The sequence below is a fragment of the Balaenoptera acutorostrata genome, chromosome 12, assembly GCF_949987535.1.
Source record: "Balaenoptera acutorostrata chromosome 12, mBalAcu1.1, whole genome shotgun sequence".
NCBI lineage: Eukaryota > Metazoa > Chordata > Mammalia > Artiodactyla > Balaenopteridae > Balaenoptera > Balaenoptera acutorostrata.
In genome coordinates, this window is record NC_080075.1 from 20,155,659 (window position 1) to 20,169,601 (window position 13,943).

Below are 13,943 nucleotides of genomic sequence, written 5' to 3' on the forward strand. Positions count from 1 at the left end.
TTTAAAGTCTATGGACCTCCAAACTGATATGTTAGTTTCTTAAACACAGAGCAAGAGTCTAACATTTTAAGGCTTTAAGTACATAAATGTTTATAAATAATGATTTAAAAGGTTAAAACTTAATGTGCCCATTTCTACTCACTTGGTTTTAAAGCAGGATAATAAGCATAAGTAATTAAGGAGTGGGTGACTTTTACCTGTCGCAGGCTGTGAAGTGAACTGGAAAATTGAGGTTCTTGTCTCATTAATTCAAGTAAAAACTTTCACGATGGTCTGAATTATCTAGCTCTTTCAGGTTAAGTTATTGGTCAGCCTTCTAATGAATGACTACCTTGTGCTACAAGCATCATCATCTTCTTCTTCATCAACTTAACATTATATAATAACTCGTGATACATTTCATCATGCATTTCTCCTAATAACATTATGAAGTAGGATGCTATACACACACACACACACACACACACACACACACACACACACACACAAGGAGATGAGGCAGGGTCAGGTTAAGAAAGTTACCCCAAAGCCACACAGCTTGGCCAAGTTCATATTTAAAATCAGGTTTGTGTGACTCCAAACAATATATTTTATCATGAAGGTTAAATGCCCAAGAGTTGTTGCTGATCAATTTTAACTATGTCAGCTTGTGAGGAAAGAGTTTATAAGATGTCATGTTTAGGAACAAAGGGCCTGATCATTTCTATATTTCATCAGATCAGGGTATGATTGTTCTCATTCATTTTCTCTCTCTCTCTCTCTCTCTCATGAAGTATTGTAGACAAGCAGCAGACAGGAACACATAAAGGAAACAAACATTCAACCTAATTTCAGAATTTGAGAGCAATGTTGGAGTGGGTACTAAATTCTTTTCTCCCACCATAACCTCCTCTTAGATTAATTTACCATTTTCAGAGAAGAATTTCTCTGAATGAGAACACAAAGTAACAGGGGCGAGCAGGCTGCTGGAAAGAGCAACTGCCTCTGTCAGAGACAACTTTTTCCTCCTTCACAATTTTGACCAAGTTAACACACTTCTCTGGTCAAAAGTTCGACCATCTGTCATCTCAGCAATTCAGTGCACCCTCTTATTTCCAATTTACAGCCATAATTCTATGTCTCTGATTTGTCATCATATAATTATAGGCTGAAATAGGCTGACTCAATAACTAATGCTGTCTGCTGCAAGTTACTCATACAGACCTCATGATAGATCGCAAAGACAAATCAGCAAGTGCTGGATTACAGGGGTACTTTGTTCTTATTATCCTGGCCCATGTTCATCATTCATGCTGAAAAATCTTTTGAAAAAGACTATTATTGTCTTTTCACCCACTGGGTGAAGAAATAATAAATGATGTAGAGAGGTGCCATCTGACTTTTGTTTCCACCCATCATAACCGACTTGATGTCTAATGTAATGGAAGTACAATGGGACTGTATTCTTACTTGTAAAAAATGAGGCTACTCATGCCATTTTGACAAGATGGTAATTAAAAGATTATAAGATAAGGGTTGTATAATATGCCTTAGTCTTTGAGAAAACAAGTCAATGGATACTTGGGCTGTATCAATACTAAGTTGCAGTCAGTCAATTAAATTGACTTTGAATTGATTAATGTTTGGATGAACTACTCAAACTTGCCCTTTGTCATTGACATAAAAACGCTGGTTTTAGTTAATTTTGAAGATGAATTGACTTGATTGATGCATTAGTTTAGCGTTATGCCAGCATAGGCTCAGAGGACTCTCAGCTTAATCAACTTCCCTATTTTCAACATTTTAGGGGGAGTAAATAGAGTCTACAAGGTATTTTTTAAAGTAGGGAGCTTCATACTCTTTTGTGCACTTTTCTACTGTCACCAGCCTGTGATTAGAAGAGATTTTTCTGCCAAAGGATGAAAAGTCATTCTTTATTGAGCATTTAATATATGTCAAGTATTTTGTTCATTATTTTAATATATTAAGTAATTAGAACCTCAGAAGAATCTTATCAAACAAGTCTATTATTTACATTTTACAGGTGATAGGACTGAAGCTCTGAGAAATTAAGCAGCATGTAACATAGTCCCCTCTCTACTCTTCACAATTCAAAACCAAGTCTGTCTGAAATCAAAGCCAATGCATCTTCAATGCTCTGCCTTTTACTCTCACATTACCTCTATCAATGTCCATATACATCTTCTGTATCATTTAGTTGTTGGATGAGACTATCAGGAGAAATAAGATTTTAAGTACAAAGACTTTCTTGACTCAACATAAAGCTTCATCTGAGTTCTCTTTATTTTAACCTTTGATTGGCTATTTCCTACTCTTTCACAATTCCTAATCCAGTGTGAACTTTCTAAGGTTTCTTAACCCTATGCTAAATTACCATCTCTTTCTCATGCTTCTTATTCATTTTCTTTTCTTAAGTGAAACTTAACAAAGAAAATTAGAGTATCTAATTCTCAGTTATACTCTACTTTAATTATTTTTCCCCTATGGAAACTGAGCCTTTAAAGGGAGGAGAATCTCTCCCTCTTGCAATCCCTAGGAATTTTATCTCCTGCCACCTGCCTTGATTAACAGCATCTTACCCTCAGGGAGCTCCAGCTAATAAGATTGGTCAGATTCCAGAATCTTCTTTGGAAGACTTGTGTTGGTGGACAATGTCACAGAGTGTTCGAGGGTGTTCAAATGTCAGCCAGAGTGGTCATCTTTCTGTTGCTTCTTGCTCCACACCTTAAGCTGGTATATTTCTCGTATGTCTCTGTAATTTCTTTTTCAATCACATGGTAGACAGATCTGGGGCTACTGCCCTGGCCACAGATAGGTATCGGGGGAAAAAAGTTCTCTCTCTACTCTGATGGCCTTGAACGAATTTCAAAATATGTGGTATTGTTTATCAGAGACCCTAGGCCAGAGTATGGAGCAACAATAGGCCCACAAATAACAAAGTAGTACTCTAATTCTCTATTTGTGGTTTCTTTTGTGTGGTTAACAAGGTTGGAGACTTCAAGCAGAACCATGGTGTCTGTGCCAAAGTAAGATCTGAGCATTCCTGTATCCCCTGGTCACTGAATCATCTAATCATGATCCCCAACTCCCAACAAATCCACCATACACATAAGTTTTGCTGTAATGTGGCTGCTATGTTTTGAGTTATGGAGAGAGAATGGAGTTAGAAGGAATCAGAATCAGTGGTGGTTACTTCCAATGTGTAAAATGTGAATTGCTAGAAACAACCCCAGATGAGGCATAGATTTCTGAGCCATGAATCTCTTGGATTCCAGGTCCCTGGAAATCAGAAATTTCCTCAGACCAATTTGGTGAACACAGCCCCTATGCACCAAACCAAAGTCCTGGATGTCCACTCACCCGTGCACTCTGTCCTGCAATGAGCTGGTCATCCTCCGTCTGAACACTTGTCCGGCTACGTACATCATAATCTTCCTGCTCAAAGTCTGAATCATCCTCTAGTTCTTCTGGGGTCTAAAAATACAGAGGAAAAGAGAAAAATCAGCATACAGATCTCCCTCGACTTACAATGGGGTTAAGTCCCAATAAACCCACTGTAAGTTGAAAATATCATGTCAAAAATGCATTCAATACATTAACCTACAGAACCTCATAGCTTAGTCTAACTTACATTAAACGTGCTCAGAATACTTACATTAGCCTACAGTTGTGCAAAATCGTCTAACACAAAGCCTCTTTTATAATAAAGTGTTGACTACCTCATGTCATTTATTGAATACTCTATTGAAAGTGAAAAACAGAATGGTTGTCTGGGTACAGAATGATTGTAAGCAGATTGGTTGTTTACCCTTGTGATCGCGTGGCTAACTGGGAGCTGTGGCCTCTGTGCCTATACAATAATAATGGATAACGTGCTTTAAGTGCCTTCCATATGCCTATCACTTTTCTAAGTGCTTTAGATACACTAACTCACACAGTTTTCTTGACAGTCCTATGATGTAGACACCATTTTCTCCATTTTACACATAAGGAAGCTGAGACATGAGAGGATACACCTTGTTCAGAGTCTTCTAGGGCAGGAAGTTTGACTCATGTACTCGAAACTACCATTCCTTGTTAATTCTAAGAGGATAAACACAGGAGGTGGCAAGGATGGTGCAGGAAGGGAAAACAGTGCATTAGTGTGACATTCTCTGCTCAACTGCCTTTAGCCAGAAAGCTGATGGTCACCCACAACCTGCCTCTTGGCACATAGGAGCACCACCTCCCAGGGCTCTGTCTTTCAAAAGGAAGGAACAGATCACAGGCAGCACTGATGATGCAGTTGCCCATTCCCCATCTAAAAGGGTGTATTTTAATTAATTCTGCTGGTTTCTTTGGCTACCTCAGTGTAATTAATCAGGTGTGGTTATTGATGAAGTCTTGAGATTGGTCAGACAGGCATAAAATGGGGTCCTTGGTGCCAATATCACATTATGCTTAGTAATTTTCCAAGCTTTAGCATATCCCTCTTGTTTTCCTTCTCTCTCACATCAACCTTATTAATATTTACTCAGTCATCTACAGATGCTCAATATTCTTTCATAGGAATATTAAAAGAAAGAGGTTTTGTTCCCACACTTTATTAACTCAGGCATGGGTGGGGTGGGCAAACCCTGGTTCCCATAACTGGTGGTGTTTTCATTGTGGACAGAGACAAGAATCTCTGTTCATTTCTCACTCTTCTGGAGTGTGTCGAGGAACAGTTACAGCAAGTTGGTAAATTCTGCTGACAGATGAGATGACAAGATTGTAGACACTTTTCATCATTAGTTTTTGAAAAGGACAGAGAAAAATAAAATGGAAAACCTCACTCAACAGAAAAAAGGAGAAAATGACAGTACCTATGGTACTGTGTCCAAACAGTGCAGTGATTTGCACATTCAGTAGATGAGTCAATGGCAAATGTAACCTGGCAGCATAAGGCTCCTAACAATGAACTTATATTCAAGCGGCTACAGATCAGGAACCAAAATACAATTTAAAAATGAAAAAAAATGTCATTATTTCATTTTTTTTAATGTATAACTGATTCACTTTGCTGTACACCTGAAACTAACACAACATTGTAAATCAACTATACTCCCATAAAAATTTTAAAAACAATAAAATAAAAATGAAAAAAAAAAAAAAAAACCTGGATGTGGACCCAGGGGACCTGAACATTTGGGGCCTAACTCTGCCACTGATAGGCTATGTGTCTTTCACAAGCCACTTAGTGCTTTTCTACCTCCTCACTCATAAAATGGAGATAATAACTGCTACTTGCCCTGCCTGCCTCACAGGATTCTAGGATCAAATATATATGAAAATGCTTGGTAAACAATAAAAGTAAACTAAAGTAATAAGTGATAGTGATCATTATTATGCTTAATAATAAAATATACACCTAGTAACAACAGCTACAATCATCATCATAGCAATCATTTTTTACTAACCACTATGGGTAAGGCATTCAGCTAAAGGATTTAATCCTTACAATGACCTAATGAAATAAATTTAATCCCCATTTTATAGATGTACAAACAGGTTCAGAGTTGTTAGGTAAATTTTCCAAGGCACCACACCTAAAAAAGCTCGAGGGTTCCAGAGCTTTTAACCATTACAAATACCACCAGACAAATGGACGAGATTAAAGTATTTTCCTGTGCCTAAACCATACAGCAAACCCATCCAAGCCACCCATATACATAGTTCTGTGCATGTGAAGTTTCCTAATTTCATGTAAATGTGTCTCCTATCCATGCTGTTATTTTGTTTTTTTTAACTTATTCATTTTGAGTGTTAATTTGACTGGTCAAGGACCTACACAAATTAAAGGAGACATGGAAAAATATTGATGGCCTGCAAATGCGCTAGAGATAATTAGAATTGTATCATTAGATAGTGTCATAGGGTAAAAGGAATAGAAAAAATATGCAATTCACTGGACTGGAGGCTGGAGAGTGAAGGTCAAACCTCTCAGTTCTGTCCTTATGTGCTCTCAAAGAAGGCCTTTTTATAAAAATAAAGAACCACTTTGACCTACCCTTGGTTCCATGGTTCTACTAATAAAGTATTTGACCTGTAAAATAGCTCCCTTTTAAGAGTCTATCAGATTAATTTGTGCATACTACAGAAGCCCAAGTATATCATGTGACTTTTCCAGGGTCACACCACATGTCAGCTGCAATACAAGATCAATCTACCTGACTCAGTTTCCCAATCAAATGCTCAATCTTCTCTACAACAGCTTCTGTAAAGAAGCAAAATGAGAAAAAGCTGAAGAATTTACAGTCATTTCACCAGGACATGTGAATAATGTAGTAAGGACAATTTAAATGAACAGCTCAAATGTAAATGAGTTTCATTGGGAGCAGAAAGATGACACAATTTGGCAACTGCAACAGGAGAGTTTGGGGGATGCATGAAGAAGGATTTCCCAACAGATCTCTAATCACTGGAATGGATTGGAAATTAGAAAGTAGAATTAAAGATTTCCTAAAGCCAATATAGAACAAAATCTCCCTCATCAGGACTGATTGGTCACTGGAATCTCTATTCTGTATTACTCAGGAGACTACCTAACTTAGCTCCTTTTATCTGCCCTTACCCCACACTTTCTATTCTCACCAGTATAACCAGGATGTTCCACTTAAGATCTAACTCAGATCATGTTATTGTCCTGCTCAGAAAACTTCAATGGCTCCCATCTCTCATTCATTGAGGTTCTTAGGCCACATGTGCCATTCTCTCTGCCTGGAACACACTTCCCCTAATACTCTTATGGCTTGTTTCCTCCTCCTTCTCCAAGTATCTTCCCAAATGTCACCCAGTGGTCACCCTTCATAAAACCCACATCCATCCTGTGCTCTATCCCCTTTATACTGCCTTGTTTTTCACATTAACTAGTATGTTATATCTACTTGTTTGTTCTCTGTCTCCCACCAAAGGAATATAAATTCTTTGAGGATTGGAACCTTTGTTATTTTGTTCACCTCTGTATTCAGGGCAGTTCCAACAGTAGGACATCTAGTAAGAATTCAACAAATGAATTAAGTCATTAAATGAATGAATGACTAAGATCCAATTACAAAAACATTTAAAAAATCATACTAAATTATTTTTAATTGAGTTAAGAAAACAAAACTAGGGATGTTATGGGACCATGTTGGTAACAGCAATCTGTAATAGGTAAATCAGTTTTGTCACATAAGTTGTTTCTAAAGTCTCTTCAATGCTTTATTTTCTGGCTATGACAAATATTCTGATGCCAATCTTTTCAATTTTGATAATATTGCTGACTAATTTAACAAATTCTATCTCATTAATTGATTGTATGAAGATAAATTTCATCCAGAAGGTTGAGGAAGGGAAATATTTCTTGGGAACCTACTAAGGCCAGGTCTATACTAGTGCTTTAGAGCTGCAGTAATATTTGTCCCAATTTACAGATAAGGAAACTGAGGCATAGAGAAGGAAATTAGTATGCCAACCACCCCCAAATAGTTAAGCCATAGGTTCCCAAACTTTATTGCTTCAAGCATTGTCTCAGTAATTTTTTCATGGTGTCTCTAGGCTAAAAAACAAAAGAAAACTAATGGTTCTGCTTCTTAAGCAGTTAGATCATAAAAATGGATTAAGTTGATTGGCCCTAACAATTTAGTGCCTGTTGCACACTGCATTACTTTTCAAACCTTGGAATACAGTTGAACATCCATTGAGCTTGCTTTTTATCACAGCAACCACCAGAAACCCTGTATCACAAATACATGATATGATCAATATATGATCAAAAAGAATGTACCAACCTAATGTTTAAACTCTGAACCACCTTCAGCTACTATGTCACACAGTATCTGAGAGATGTTTATGTGTTTCCCTTGACATTTAAAAATATCTTGCAATGCTCCAGGGCATCTTCATGCCCATTTTGGGGGGTGTGAAGTTAAGCTATAGAATCTTATCTGAACCCTGTCCTAAGCCCTATTGTTTCTCATCCCTGCTTTCAAAAGTTTCATATGCAACAAAATTAATGGGTTCCAATTACAAAAGTTCAATGTACAGATATCATTTTTTGTCGTGGTCATTCCATGAGAAGCAACTACTGCTGAATACAGATATTCTGACACCAAGATATTACCACCTTCTATGCTACTTTAATTTCCAATATTAAATGTTTAACTCCTTGTGTCTTAAATATACACTTGCTCCTCCTTATTTGCAGATTCTTTATTTGTGAATTTGCTTACTCACCAAAGTTTCTCATAATCCCTAAATCAATACTTTTGTAGTTATTCACAAGCGTGTGTGTGCAATGTGGCAAAAACTTTGAGTCACCCAACGTGCAAATTTCCAGCTGAGGTCAAACAGCACAATGTTCCGCTTTCTTATTTCAGCTCTTGTACTGAAAACAAGTATCCTTTTTGCAGTCCATTTAGTGCCACATTTTTGCATTTTTGTGCTTTTTGTTATTTCTCTGCTTAAAATGGCTTTCAAGTGTATGTGCTGAGGTGTTGTTTAGCATTCCTAAGTGCAAGAAGGTTGTGATGCACCTTCCAGAGAAAATGCATTGGTTAGATAAGCTCCCTTCAGGTGTGAGTTATAGTGTGGTTGGCCATGAGTTCAATGTTCAAGTATCAACAATATATATTAAATAAAGTGTCTTTAAACAAAAACAAAAAACAATCTAATATATTGATCAGTTGATGAAATTGTGACCAGAGGCTCACAGGAACCTAACCCTGAATTCCGCCTAGAAGCAGTGTTTCAGTATTCTTTAATTCAGGGTTCACTGAATGTAACTACTGCAAATAATGAGAATCAAATATATGTTGGTGTGCCAGATTTGTCTATTCATTTTTTAAACTACCATATTAGGGTAATCAGAAAACTCCTATGTAGCTGATAGATCACCAAAGACAAGCCTTGGCAAGAAGCAAACAAAAAACTGTTTTATGGAACAGAGGCAGAGTTGACCTGCTCCCAAAGAGAAGTAGGAACCTGAAAGGTGAGGTTGGAATACAGGAAGGACAAGCTTTGTATGCTTCAGAGGGTTGCCTGGAGCTGGCCTGGAGTGCCTACATACTAACGTCACCATTAAATATGTATTGATTGCTGAGAGGCAAGGTGATGGAGAATTTGACCTTTCAAGATCCTTTCTGCGTTTATTTTTGGGAAAAAAATTCTTATTTTTCCAAAGCATAATCAATACTTTGAGAGGAAGGAGGCATGGCCAGGTTTGCTGAGAAAGAACTCTACTTGTCTTACTGTCTTTCTTCCTGACTTAGAGTAATGATTTTATTTTTAAGCAGACTTAACCATCATACACAGAAAGCAAACCAAGAATTCAAGTACAAAATGAAGCCATTCCGGTGCTGAATGGAGAATGATTTTTAAAATAACAATTTGTACATACTGTACATTTCTCCCTTCCTAAGTTTTAAGTGGTGTGAAATCCATCTGATCAAATCACTTAAAATATCAAGATGGAGGAATGACACTTCATGTAACAAAGATATGGCATTTTTATTTAAAATTATGGTTTTTTACAGCTCATGAATGAATAAATGAATGATGGCTATAAACTTCCTCAGTCTCTCAGATGAATGGTTGTCACAAATGTGATGGCTAACAAAGCAGAAAAATGGCAACAGAGGGAATATGTCTTGAGAATTATAGTGGAATTTAGTGCCAAATGCTTTGAAAACATAACTCTCATGGTCTATTACTTTATTTCACAAGTTAGTATATAATGGGAAAAAATGATATAATTTGTTACAGGCTTAAAAGGCTGACTATCCTTCCTTTACTTCTCCTCCAGTTCTCATACCTTTGCTCTCTGTCACTTTCCCATCTGCATAGTTATCTCTTTTTCTTTCCCCCAACACACACAGTATTAAGCACTGTGCCAGACAATGCACCACAGTGAAGGGAAAATAAAAAATATAGTCTTTGCTTTCCAAACTTTCAGCCTAAAGAAGGTAATAGACATTAAAAGAAATAGTGTAACGACTATGATCACAAGCAGAAAGAGTTATAGGTAGATAAAGAATAGGGTCAGTATTTTTGAGGGAGAAAATTTAGGGAAAGAAGATTTGAGCCAGGTCTTGAAAGATGGTAAGAGTTTGACAGATTTAAAATGAAGGAAGTTAGAAGAACAGGAAATATATTTGACAGTCTCCAAAGTCCAAAGTTGAACTCCACGTTGTTATGTATAACTAGTATTGTCTGATACAACTTATGTAATGTGTAAGTATGTATTATAGAGAGAGAACAATAAATCACAGATACTTCTTGAAGTATTGAGGGACCACACACAGAAAATAAATTGATTGTTACTGTTTTGCAGTGTTTAAGGGGATGTCGGTTTAGATGCTCAGTGATCACCCTGAGAGAAAGTGTTTCAAGATGCACTCAGCAGTTAACTCATGGTTTCACTGAGCAGCCTCAGAGACAGCTGTGGAGGCTGAGGATGGAGATACAGTCTAGGGCTGCCTCATCCAAAATGGTGGCCAGAATCTACATGGAGCTATTGAACACTTAAAATGTGGCCAGTGCCACATATTGAAACGTTAGTTTTGGATACATTTGAGTAAATAAAATATGTTATTAAAATTAGTTCATCTGTTTATTTTTGCTTTATTGACACACCTACTAAGAAATTAAAAATTACAAATGTGCCTCACATTATATTTCCATTGGACAGCAGGCTTTTAAGATTAGCACCACAGACGCATCTTCTCTGCCTCAGTCCTAATACCCACAAATATATCTGTGTCATCAATTATGCTTTTGAATACGTATTTAAGTTTACTAAGAAAGAGTTCTGTGGCTAAGAAAAGTGTTTGAAACCTACTGTGCCAAATTGTTGATAAGGCAAGGAGAAAAAATAGTCTCTACTCATGATGGAATATTGTGCAGCAGTTAAATGGGATGAGGTAAGCTATGTGTCTTCATAGAGATAGAATTGGATGAACAAAGCAAGTTGCAAATAACACTTATATGAGTTTTAAAATCTGCTGTATTATGTTTTCTAGTGTGTGTCTATATATAATTACTTAGACAATGGTTTGGAAGGCTCACACCTACCTGACATCAAAAGACTGAGGATGGGAAGATAGTAGGGTAGGTGATAGGGGAGGTTTGCTGAAAGATTATTTAGCCTTATTTATAATGTCTTAATTATTTGTTACAAGAAGAAGGTAGCTCTGTATCACTTTACTGTCATTATCAATATCATTATTATTATCATTATCACTAATACTACTAAGCTGGGTGATCTTCATTTCTTTCCATTGCATGGCTTTCTGATTCTAATGGGGAATAGTGTTAGCAATGGGGAATGGAAGGGGCACCCCTAAGTTGGTATCAAATTTAGGCAACAATGTGTGTAAGAAGTAGGCAGGACATCACCCTTCAGGATATTCAGTGCTGATCTAGGCTTGTTGGGATCACTCATCCCTTTATAAGTAAAAAGTCCCCATTGTCTGACTAAATGAGGAGCTAAACAGCTTACCAAGTTAAACTAAATAATTAAAAAAACAAAGAGTAAATTCTTTGGGACCCCTACTAGAAGTTCCATTCAGCTCTGAGCTACAGAGACCTCACATACCCTGATCATCAGCACAGCCTTTCTGATGTCCCGAACGCCATCGTATACCAGGCGAGAAGCGTCGATGAACTCGTTCTCTTCAAATGGTTGAGGGACGTTGGCACTCAGGGCTTCAATGGCAACCTCCACTTGTTCAGCAAAGCGTGGCATCACTGTGGTAAACAAAGTGAAAAGCAGTGGATTAGACAATCTTTCTTTCATGCTCCCTTGTTTCAGCCCTTAGGGAAGATGGCAGGCTCTGGGTATCCCAACATTTCAATGAAGCTGGGTGCCTGCCTGTCCATTTTGGAGTGGATCCAATTTAGTGATCTTTGTGCCACTTACCTTCAGCAAAGAAAGCAAACCATTACTCCTTGAATGGTGATGGTATGCAACAGAGCAAGTCTTTGAAACCTGCCTAAGGTAATGTGGAATAGTGTATGTGAGTCCAGGTTTCATGTTATCCTGAGCTGAGTTCCAATTCTGCTAGTTCCTAGCTGTGAAACCTTGGCCACATTTTCTTAACCCTTCTAAATCTGTTTCTTTGTATATAAAATATGATAGTAAGATCCTACCTTGGGGTTCAATGCGATAACGCATACAAATGCACTGGATGACATCTGGCCTTTAGAAAGCCTCAATAAATATGGACCTAACATTAGATGCTAAAGGCATAGCTGGTTGAATAGCAGACTTTAATCTATATGGTTTCATAGTAAAATGTAAATGAAATGATCCAATCCATTCCACTTCTGTCTGGAATGCAGGTCTTGAGACACTGGAGGTGGGGAGATGGCTGTGGAGGGAGGCTTGTGAAAAGACTGTGTAAGAGGGGAGATGGAACACCCAGAATATTCCATCAGAAAGGCTATGAAAAGAGACCAATGAACTCAAAGATAATTTGATTTTGTTCCATTTTCCCAGAACTTTGTTGATGTGCAAGAAGATACATATGAACATTTTAAAATATGGGCACCTCTTTCCTTAAATAAGGACACCTACATACACACTGGAAGTTTGTGGAAAGTAAACTTAGTGACTATTTTAAAAATGCTGCTGATTCACTGATGCTCGAAAATTATAATTCAATTTTTTCAGCTGTTATCTTGTAACAATCAATTCATATGGCAAAGGAAAGACAAAAGCACAATTCTTTTTATTTACAAGGACAATAAAATAGAAACGTCATTCATCTATTTCCATTTCTGAATTTTCAGGCCTGATTCATCGTTATACTCATTTTCAAAGTCTGTGGATACTTTAACATCCATTCTAATCCCTAGTGGGAGAAACTCTGCTAAATTACTTGCCTCTCTAGGGTCAGAGTATTCAAGATAAAACATTCCTTAAAAAATGTATTTCTACTAGGAAAAGTCAAATGTTATTTAAAAAAAAAAGGAGGGTGAGAGGAAAACAGAGTAACCACTCTTTCAATAGAAATTATCAAAACCAAAGCATGGCAAGGGGTGAATTTCCTTCTGTGAGTAAATTGCTATGAGTGGTTCTCTATACTACTTGAATTTTTCATTTGGGCCTTTAAACTGCTTTTATATGAAAGGAATTTGGAAGATATTGAGAATATTGCTGCAAATATGAATCAAATGAAAATATATTTCTAAAACCCACCACATTAAACTAAGATCATTTCAGCTATACACTTGTGGTGGGAATAAAGTGTTTTACATTTCTAAATAATCTAGATAATTGAAACTGATCTCCTTAAGCATGAAAACATTTTGTATGTGCCATTTTCACGTGAGTATCTTTCTTAAGTGAAATTACAAATTCCTTTCCTTTCCTAAACTCAAAATTCTAAATAATATTAATTCCATTTGATATCTAAGCTTCCATAATGACCATCAACAATTTTACACATGTATATGATAGTATCTGTAGCACTTAGCTGCACAAATTTTTGTCCCTTTTTTATAACGGATAAATGACTGGTACTCCTCCATGTATGTAAGATAAATACTCTTACAAATCAATAAGGAAAACATAGAAAAATAGACAAAAGTTTAGAAAAGGCAATTTACAGAAAGGAAATCCCATATTATTGATAAATAAATAAGATGCTTGACTTCACTAATGAGTGGAAAAATTACAATGTAAATAATGGGATAGTTCATACCTGTTGGGGGATGAGCAAACAAATTAAAACTTAAAATATCCGTCTTATTGAGCATGTGGAAAAAAGGGAACCCTTCTACTATAGATGGAATGAAAAATGGGAAGATATCATTTTGGAAAGTGCTTTGTCAAAATCTAGTAAAATGATGCTTTCCAGAGCCAGTCAGTGAGTTGCGAAATTAGCTAGGGCATAGCCAAATGCTGACTTCTGAGGAGATACTGATTAGGAGAATGAGTACAC

At 36.8% G+C, this 13,943-nt stretch overlaps 1 protein-coding gene across 4 annotated transcripts in view; it reads right to left on the reverse strand.

Annotated features, from left to right (window-relative positions):
• The window catches only part of CTNNA2 (catenin alpha 2), a 1,204,911-nt gene that overhangs the window by 61,847 nt on the left and 1,129,121 nt on the right, over positions 1 to 13,943 (reverse strand). For all 4 annotated transcript variants that reach the window (XM_007193016.2, XM_057558785.1, XM_007193017.2 and 1 more), the window contains exons 13-14: positions 11,594 to 11,745; positions 3,361 to 3,474 (exon numbers count right to left, since the gene is read on the reverse strand). In XM_007193016.2, the coding sequence (XP_007193078.1) occupies positions 3,361 to 3,474; positions 11,594 to 11,745 (266 nt within the window). The remainder of the gene's footprint in view (positions 1 to 3,360; positions 3,475 to 11,593; positions 11,746 to 13,943) is intronic.